The 9,423-nt window shown below is 36.9% G+C and overlaps 1 protein-coding gene across 1 annotated transcript in view; it reads right to left on the bottom strand.

Annotated features, from left to right (window-relative positions):
- EBF3 (EBF transcription factor 3) overlaps positions 1-9,423 on the bottom strand; it is a 211,589-nt gene that overhangs the window by 10,166 nt on the left and 192,000 nt on the right. The window contains exons 13-15 of the mRNA XM_042459287.1: positions 8,642-8,819; positions 4,939-5,127; positions 4,322-4,519 (exon numbers count right to left, since the gene is read on the bottom strand). Of these exons, the coding sequence (XP_042315221.1) occupies positions 4,322-4,519; positions 4,939-5,127; positions 8,642-8,819 (565 nt within the window). The remainder of the gene's footprint in view (positions 1-4,321; positions 4,520-4,938; positions 5,128-8,641; positions 8,820-9,423) is intronic.

The following is a 9,423-nucleotide window of genomic DNA, read 5'->3' as shown; positions in this document are numbered from 1 at the left end:
ATCTATCTATCTATCTATCTATCTATCTATCTATCTATCTATCTATCTATCATTTTAAAATATCCTACAGCTAGTGGAACAACCCAGTAAGTAACACGTACACACAAACCTCAAATATGAGGTGCTACTCATAGTGGGGCTACACCATCATAAGTTTGTAATAATATGTCTTTACATAATCGCTATTCTATGCCAAGATGTACAATGGCAGAAAGAGTAAAACAGCTCTGAACTTTTCTCTGAGGAGGGTTTTTTGTTTGGTTTTTATGTTATGCTGGTAGCAGCAGGGACTGCTATAGGGCAAAGTAATGTTTCCTCACATAAATCTCAAGTCCCTATGGGAAGAACACATCACCTCATTATGCATGTTCAAATCTGATTTTTTGTTTTTGTTTTTAATTTGTTAAGGACAGAAGATTTGTTTCCACAGCATCATGAATAGTGCTTCCTCAATCAAGATAAAAATAAAATTTGTACTAGAAAATATTTACAGAAAGCACTGATGAGACAATTGTATTCCAGAATACTATACTTTTTTTCTTTTTACATATCAAAACCAGCTGGACTCTTTCCTCCTTCTCGTTTGTTCACAAACATCTAAATATTCATGTTCAGCTCAAGTACAAGGTTCACATTTCATTCTACATGTAAATGAAACTATGTGAATACCTTCTCACAAATATTGTTCCTTGTGTGAAGAAGCACCCATGTGGTTTAGGCATGCCAGGAAAAGCCTTCTTAGAGGTGTCCCCCCCAGAAGGTTAGAACTAGTCCCAACTCAAGTTCATGGTGCAGAGATGCAATAAAGTTTGGATTCCCAAGATAAGGACAACCTGTACTTGCAGGCTATGGTCCAACTGAGGGGAAGGGTCATACTGGAGTGGCAGGATAAGCTCCTTCCAAATTAGACCACAAGGCACTGGTGGCAGTCTGAGATATTGGAAGTTTAACTTTTGAGAGCTGAGGTAAAATGAGATAACGTTTGAGAGGTGGAGGTAGGGACCCATGTATACTAAGATGGTCAAGGATATTCACTTGGAGAAGGTTCACATAGTTATCAACTAGTTACAATTATCTCTCCTATTTCCTGAGCACAGTGGTAGATATCTAGTGGGAATAAAGAAGATGCTGGCTATAGAGTTCCTAAACTAGTTTGTGGCTGAAAAACTACAGCAAGAAAGAAAAAAGAGTTGGGGCACTGGTAGGTTTCCAGATATTCCTGCAGAGAAGAATGGGAGAAAGGAGATGTTTAATGTCTTTCATGCATGATATAATAGGAAAGGAAGTGACTTGACATATTTCCAAAAAGTGACATGAAAGGAGCAGAAAGAGAAGTTGGACTGTCAGAATATAAGAACAGGTGATAGTGAGAGAGGCCTGGTTTACTGCCTGGTATCTGTGTTTCTGGGAAGACACTTCACACAAAAATGAGAAAACCCATGGCACATCAGATCCGCTATAATTTGACCTGCTTTATGTTCAGAAGAGTGGTTTGCTATCTGCATGCTAAATGAGTCTTCTCCACCCTGGTGCCCTCAAGATGCAATTAACATCAACCAGTTAACATGGCCAGGGGACAAGAATAGTATGGACTGAAGTTCCAAATGTTTGGAGAGTACCAATTTAGAGAAGGCTGACCTACAGTATGTATAAAATCATTCTTTATGACATAAAGACAGTCAGCTTCTAAGGTCTGACATCCAACACAGGCTTGTCAGTTTCAGCATCTGTTTGGGGCATGGGTTTATTCTTAAAACTGAAAGTAAAAGTACTTAGTAAGTACTTTACTAAGTACTATAATGTACTTTACTAAGTACTATAATAACTGCAGATTTCTAACTTTTGTTTTTAATATTATCTGTTTTCAACCGAAATCCTACGAAGATGTTCAAACATAAACTATGCTACATTTAGAGTTGTCCAGATGTTTATTTTAAAATGTTGTTTAATACTGTATGTTTAAATGTTTCATTTCAACAGATAAAACAACCCCTGTCAGAAGGCAATATTTAAATAATTATCAGATACATCATCAATACTGAGGTTTGTTGGGGCTGTGCACATAGCTTAGAAACTCTCCCTCCCCACAATACACAATTCTTTGAATCCAACAATGAGCAAAGCCTTCATCTAAAAGGTAACATTTCCAGCTCAGGCAGTGTACAATTCTCAACAATATGCTTAATAGTCTGAGCTAAGAGATTTAAAGAGATTTGTTGGACCAGTGATAAACAATTTTAATGGGTTCTGCCCCTTGAATCCCCCGGAGTGCCAATATTGCCCCCCCCAAAAAAACAATCCCCAAAGTAGCTATGTTTGGTGTTGTAATACAATTTTTAATATATATTTAACACTGCAGGGGGCTTTATGACCTCCTTGAAAGGTGGAAAGATGATAAGAAAGGCAATTCCCTCTTTCTTTCCCCCAGAGAAACCAACTTCTGGGGGAGTTGGAGCTTCAAAATAGCCTTGGGTGTCTGCATGTGGCCCTAAGGCCACACTTACCAATACAGTACCAAGCTTAGAGCATGCAGCCACTCTGATTTACAAGTTCTCATACAGCAATTGTTCCTACCCCTGTCATCAAAGACCTACAGCCAAAAGCCAGTAACATTCTTCATAAAGCTTGTATATCCTAAGTATTTTAAACCTTTTGCTTGATTCTCAATTCTTAAACAGAAGGTTTTTTTGCTAATATAGGAAAGAATGATATAGTTAACAGACAAGTTAGAAAGAAGTTAGTCTTGTGAGATTAAGACTACTTAAGTCTGAGAGGGTGACTTATCTTAGTGTACATTTCATGCATACTTGTCTACAAAAAACTATACTAAAATAAATGGGTTAATCATAAAGTGTTGCAAGACTAGTTTTTTCTTTTCTTTTTATTCTGAAACAGACTGACATGGGTAGATGGGGGGCAGTTGGTGCAGTTTGTAAATTTCCATCTTTGAATATTTTGAATGTAATTGATTTTTTTTAAAAAAAATACCCTGAGCAGGAATCCTGTTGGTTAATCCCAATTAGAATTGATCCATAAACTCAACAGGATTTACCTATGTATTGACCCCACGATTCAGCAATAGTCTCAATAAGTCTACTCTAGTTAACCAATAGGACTCAGTGGGATTTACTTATGTATTGACCACACCATTCAGCAATAATCCCAATAAATCTACTCTAGTTAACCAATGGGATTCCAGTCATTATTTTTAATGGGCACAGATTATACTGATCTCAAACCATTTTTTCTAGCTCTCCCATGGTTTTTATTTTATATCTTTTAATAGTGTATGTCTAAAATTTGTTCAGAGTTCGTAATCCTTTGGGATTATGATATTCCAAGATATAATATAAACAGCCTAAAATGTGAATCCCTTTTATTTTGATCAAAGACTTTATTCTTCCCTGGTACTGGAAAAGTGAATGACTGCTGCAGTCAATTCCAATTGTGCTGCATTCCAAGTGTGTGGTGTTAAGTGCTTTGAGTATGTTCTGGGAGGTCATTCTAGTTGAGTTTCATGTTCAGCTCAAGCAGGTTTTGGCCCTGCATTTCAAAAATGTATGGTAGTATTTTTTTTTTAAGATGAAAAGCTATCTCTTTAGTAAGAATAAGAATCTTAATAGTTATTTTTGCTCCCTCTATAAATTTTCACACTTTATATCACTGACTGCAAATATCTATGTGAATTCTATGAGCTATTTTGTAGTTATTTATCTTGATTTCTTTCTCTTTTTATGGGCAGTTTAACTGGAATAAACTTCAGTAAAATCACATATCCCAGTTATGTATCTGAGAATGAAAAACAGGAACACTGCAACAGCTCCAAACATTTTGTAAGATTTTTCAAGTTTCAAATAATGAATCATGAAAGAAACACAGCACATCTTGAAATGCTGCCGATTAAAATGTGTCTATCAAAAATGCATGCAGAAAATATACAAGGAAGTACAAGGAACATATCTGATCTGTGAGAAACATTCAGGATTGTGTGTTAAGTTTAAAAATTAATGCATAAATCCTTAAGGGGAAATGCTGGGAAGACAACTACTATTTCTTCTAATGCAAGGCTTAAAACCTAACCAGCAAAGGGTAAAATGCCAGACTATGTTTTTTGCTGCTGCATTTAGTATCAAGGTCTTGCACCCGCAATGCAAATTGTTTTTAAATAAACCTAACCACCTTGTTTTTGAATCTCGTTTTTTAAATTATTATTTGTGAGTGATAAATTCATTTTTTTTAATGATCCAAAATATAGTGTTCTAGTCTTTTGTCTGGAAAAGTCTGCAATTACACAAAAAAATGATACAGAGATCCAGCTCACCTTGAAGTCCATTTCCATTTGCACTGGTGCAAGATGGTGGAGGAGAAGCTTGGGGCCTGACAACAGGAGCAAAGGCGCTCTTTTGTTTCACTGCAGAGATGACATTGGCAGGTGAGAATGAGAAAATGCCGTGTGTACTGCTACAGTTTGAAGGGAGGGTGACCGAAGAGGCTGCCATGGTAGGGCTTGACGGCACTACTGCAATAAAGCAAAAATAATCAGGACTTATATTGTGGTTTTTTAATGGCAAACATGGAGGAAAAAAAAGAGACTTATAGGGCCTTGCCTCTTCTAATAGTGAAAAAAAATTATATATGGAAAAAATAAAATGCTTTGGCTTGCCACGCTCTGGATAACAGGCAAACTCTTTTGTGTTGGACTTTTGTTGGAAACTGTGCAGTCCAATATGGTTCTGTTTTTTTAAATTTTTAAACCAAGATTATTGTTTGGCATATTCCAATATATTTGCCATGTTAATTTTTTTAAGTGTCCAGCCTCCAGAGTCACCCCTCCTTTTATCCAGTAGCTCACATTGTAGAAAAATAAAACAAAGTAAATATTTTTGTAACAAATAGAAATATATGTAATGACAACATGTAGCAGAAATAGACACTTACTGCCATAAGGGGAATTAGCTGAGGAACCATTAAGAAATCCAGGGGAACCAGGTACACCAAGATTAGGCATTCCAGCATTGCCATATCCATTCATGCTATTGCTGACTGTGTTGTAATTGGACTGCTGAGGAGTACTGCTCGGAACATATCCTCGCGGGGAAACACTGCTTGTGTTGCGACTGTAACCTACTGTGTTAAAGGGAAAACCCACCCCAAGAAAATGATTATTATTTAAGCGGGTGAAGAGTTCCTCAACTGTATCTTACATTACACATTTTTAATTGATTGTAGAGTTAAAATTGTGTGCTACAGGCCTATAATCTCTTTGCAGTTCAAGATAACTGTATTGTGCCAGCCCTATTTAAATCAAATGCGAGCACTCTATGTTTCCTTTGCACTTGGCACAGATGGCTAACAAAGCTCTCTTCTATGGAATTTAGTCAGTTTCCTTCACATTTGTTTTAAGTAGTAATTATTAGAAGACTTGCCTATTTAGGGGGGATACAGACAGGGAGAGAGGAGTGGCGATACACCACCCCTTTCTATTGTGGATCGTTGCCACAGTGACTGCACGTCGCAGCCACAATGCACCTGGGAAAAGGAGCCACGAAATGTGGCTCCATTCTCGGCTGCTACCAAGGTGCCATTAGCACCTGCAGTGGTGCAGTGATGTCCCTTGTGCACTGTGCTGTTTGGATGCAGCACATGAGGCATGTCATCATTGTGCACTGCTTGTGAATGATGGCGCTCCAAAATGGCACCCGTGGTGCACGGTAGGGCTTGGGAGCATGCCGATGCTCTGCTCTCTTGAAACCTAAAATTGGCCCCAGGCTGGTGCATAGCGCCAGTCTATACTGAGCCTTAGTTACTTATCTGTAACTAAGTAATGTCTCATCCCAATCCCAGCCCCAAAAGGCAGCAACTGGATTGGGCAAAGGAGATCTATTCAGCTGCCAATGAGAGCATGAGGAGGGTGATGTTTCCAACTGCTTCCTCCCAGTGAGAAACTGAAACAGGAGTCCTGCTTCTGCTTGTCAGACTCACTCACTGATGGGAGAAACATCATCTTCTTTGCATCCTGATTGGCTGAACAGATCTCCTTGATTCAATATGGCTGCTGGCTGTTAAGGTGGGCTAGAGGAGATTTAAGTAATCTTACAGTAAGACTATGCAATATTACTGAATATGGAACAGTTACATATCTATGACTCTAGATTACGAATGCCAGCCTTGATTTCTGGTTTGTATCAGCAATAAATGTTCACCCTTCCCAGGACTTAAAATGCAGAGCTAGCAGAAAGTGGACAGAGAGAGGGAGGATAACATTTTTTAACTCCAAAAAGGTTTTTTTTCATACTAAATATAAATAATCCCAACTATCAGGTAGTAGTTATGCTTCAATGAAATTTAACCATATTCCAGTTTATAAAATGGTTTTAAGGCATCAAAGATGCATGTAAATTTGATAACACACATACATTATGAAAAAACAGTAACTTGGATAATAACCAAAAAAACTGCAGAAAAAGGTACAGGGTAGTTTAGTTCCTTCTGTGTTCGTGTGAAAGTAGACCTGTATTTATTAGGATTTAATTGCCATTCAGTCTATTTAAGATTGCATAATCATTTGTAATTTATTTTTCACATTTGAACAAAGTTGAGAAACACCCAGCTTTCCATTGATAACAAATAAATGTATTCACATTTATGACTATGCTGTGATTTGTACATAGCCATGCTTATATGCTTATATTTCTTCTCATTTAGTGCAGCCACAATTGGACTGGAAACTGTTTTAAATTAACTATATTAACACAAGTGGGGACCATATTGCTGGAATGCAATCCTTATTAGACCTAGCCAAAATGCACAAAGTTGAGGGACAGTGGTAGCTGCAGCCCAAGATCATCTGAATGAGCTCATATTTCCCAGCCCTGATTCAGAGTCACATGTAAAACTTAAATGTGGTTAATCTGCCTGTTAAGGCTTAAGGTTGGCTTATTCCTCCTAACTGTACTTAAATTTACTTTTTTTTTCTTGACAGCAGGAAAATGTAAAGCAGAAGCTTCAAAACTCCTCCTTCAGGCTGCTCTGGAATGAGGAAGGGGGGGCCACAAGCCTGCAGTAAGAGTAAACCTTTTCTTCTAAAGCTAAATGATGGGGTAGTCTTACAACCAAACCAGCCTGATGTACAGTGCACCCATGTTTTAAGCGGGCGCGCTATACATGGCTTTCAGCATACGCTGAAAGCCATGGCAGAAGAGTCCTAATGCGCCCCGGAAAAACTAATGGGGTGCGCACCTGTGGTGCGAGCCCCATTACTTTCAGTGGGGCTCCAGCATACGCTGATTTCCCCTAACGTGGAGGGATCCGGAATGGATCCCCGCGTAAGGGGAGGGCCCACTGTATTTATTCTTATATTAACTTCTTCAATCGATTTAGGCTATTGACCTTCCAATTAAATATCTACAATTTTGGAATACTTATTTACTACTAGTTTTTGTTGTTTTTATTAGTTCTTTTCAACGAAGAGATTTTATGAGGAAGCTAACAATACTTTCAGGAACCACATTGATCAAAGAAGGTACTCAACACACTAATGCAAACTCAGTTAGGATATCATTCTTCACTAATTTTCCTCTCAAAGGAAACAACAAGAACCATATATACTCATGTCTAAGTCTAGAAATTTTAGTAAAAAAATTGACCCCCAAAACTTAAGTCGACTTATTATTATTATTATTATTATTATTATTATTATTATTATGCTTTATTTATATAGCGCTGTTGATGTAAATACTGTACTTTAACTCTTATCAATAAAAGGAACTATCCCTTGGTGAAAGGCAAGAGCGTAATCTGTTCTGGAAGCACTGACTCCCTCTCTGTTATCTCATCCATCCTGTCTTTTGTATAAGCAGAAACAGCTGGGCCTCATGAAATTTTGTTAAGTTCATTGGCATTGTTTTCCATTGTTTTTCTTCTGGAAACTTTGCTTTGTTACATGTCCCAAAGTTTCTTCCCTTGACATACCCACAGGTCACATCAAAATCCGTAATTTTGGCCCCAAAATCTGCCCTCGACTTATATATGAGTTTTTTTTTTATGAGTTGGCTTATAGTTGAGTATATGCCATAATTTCAAGAATTTTCTTCCTGCTGAGAGAAAGTATTTGAAAACCACCGTTTTCAAAGCCTAGCAATTTAAGACTTATTCTGTGTAAAATTTGCACATGGTTGTTTTACACAGAAAACATTTTCTACCTATATATATAGATATATATATGCTATTTTCTGCACTTAAAATGCTTTTTTGAGTGCAAAACAACCACATTTGAATTTTCTGCTGAATAAGTCCCCAATTATAGCATTTCTTTTGCATATGAAACAGCTTTTTCTATTCAGAAAATAATATTTCTGTGTTGACATATTATTCTGGGTCAAGGTAATGTTTTCTGTGATGAAAACGCTCTCTTGTACACAAAATAGCTATGTGTGAATTTTGAACAGAATAAGTCTCAAACTATGAAAATTCTTGTCAGTCCAGAATTCCTCTCATTGGAATTTCTCAACATGTGAAAATCATTTTTTTCAACAATTTCTTGATTATATTTTTAATATTCTTTCCATCTCTAGAACACAATGATAAACTTTAAGTAGAAAAATAAACATTGTATAAACATAATTCTTAAATTTTTACACACCTTGATCATTAGCTTGTGATGTTTCTGAAACATTAACTGCTAGCTGGCTGCTAAATGAGTTTACTCCCATCATCCCAGTATGAGCTGGTGTGTTGGCAAGTGTTGGGATCTGATTGTGATTACGTGGCACACTGTATAACGCTTCTGCAATATCGGCTGCTCTTTTCAGGATTATTTCCTAGAACATGGTAAAAGAATTAACTTCTAATAGGTAATAAAATTTCCTTTTGCCACCACAAAGCCAAGCTTGGAATCACATAACAATACCCTAAAGGTACAGTAGACATAGATACTTATTATCCTGTAAACATTACATCTTCTTTCATTTTGTAAAGTGTACAAATAACTTGTCTAGCACTCTCTTGATGTGAGAGTTGTAAAAGTCTTCTATCTGACGGTGAAACAAATTCCTTGTCCAATAATTTATAAAACATAATATTTGCTTGGGACTTCCCATTGCCGACCAATATATTGGACCAAGTTCAAAGTTGCCTATACCTTAATGACTGCTTATGCTTTTGGCATTTTTACTTAATTGCAATTTCTGATAGGAAAATTGGCTATGAGAAGAAAAAGGAAAATTAATCTCAATTTCCTTTAAGAGTTCATTTTGTTTTGCATCACACTATACTCAAGGTGGCTGACAGAACGGCATTGTAATAGAAAGAATGTGTCAATATTTTGGCGCATTTTCAAAAAAGTGTTATGTCCTTGGTACATTTCCATGTCTGGCAGAAATTAATGTATGTCAGCAAAGACAATTAAAAGACAATTAAGAAAAA

Source organism: Sceloporus undulatus, chromosome 3, assembly GCF_019175285.1.
Source record: "Sceloporus undulatus isolate JIND9_A2432 ecotype Alabama chromosome 3, SceUnd_v1.1, whole genome shotgun sequence".
NCBI lineage: Eukaryota > Metazoa > Chordata > Lepidosauria > Squamata > Phrynosomatidae > Sceloporus > Sceloporus undulatus.
Note: the sequence above shows the minus strand (reverse complement) of the source record. Positions and strands in the feature narration are given on the sequence as shown.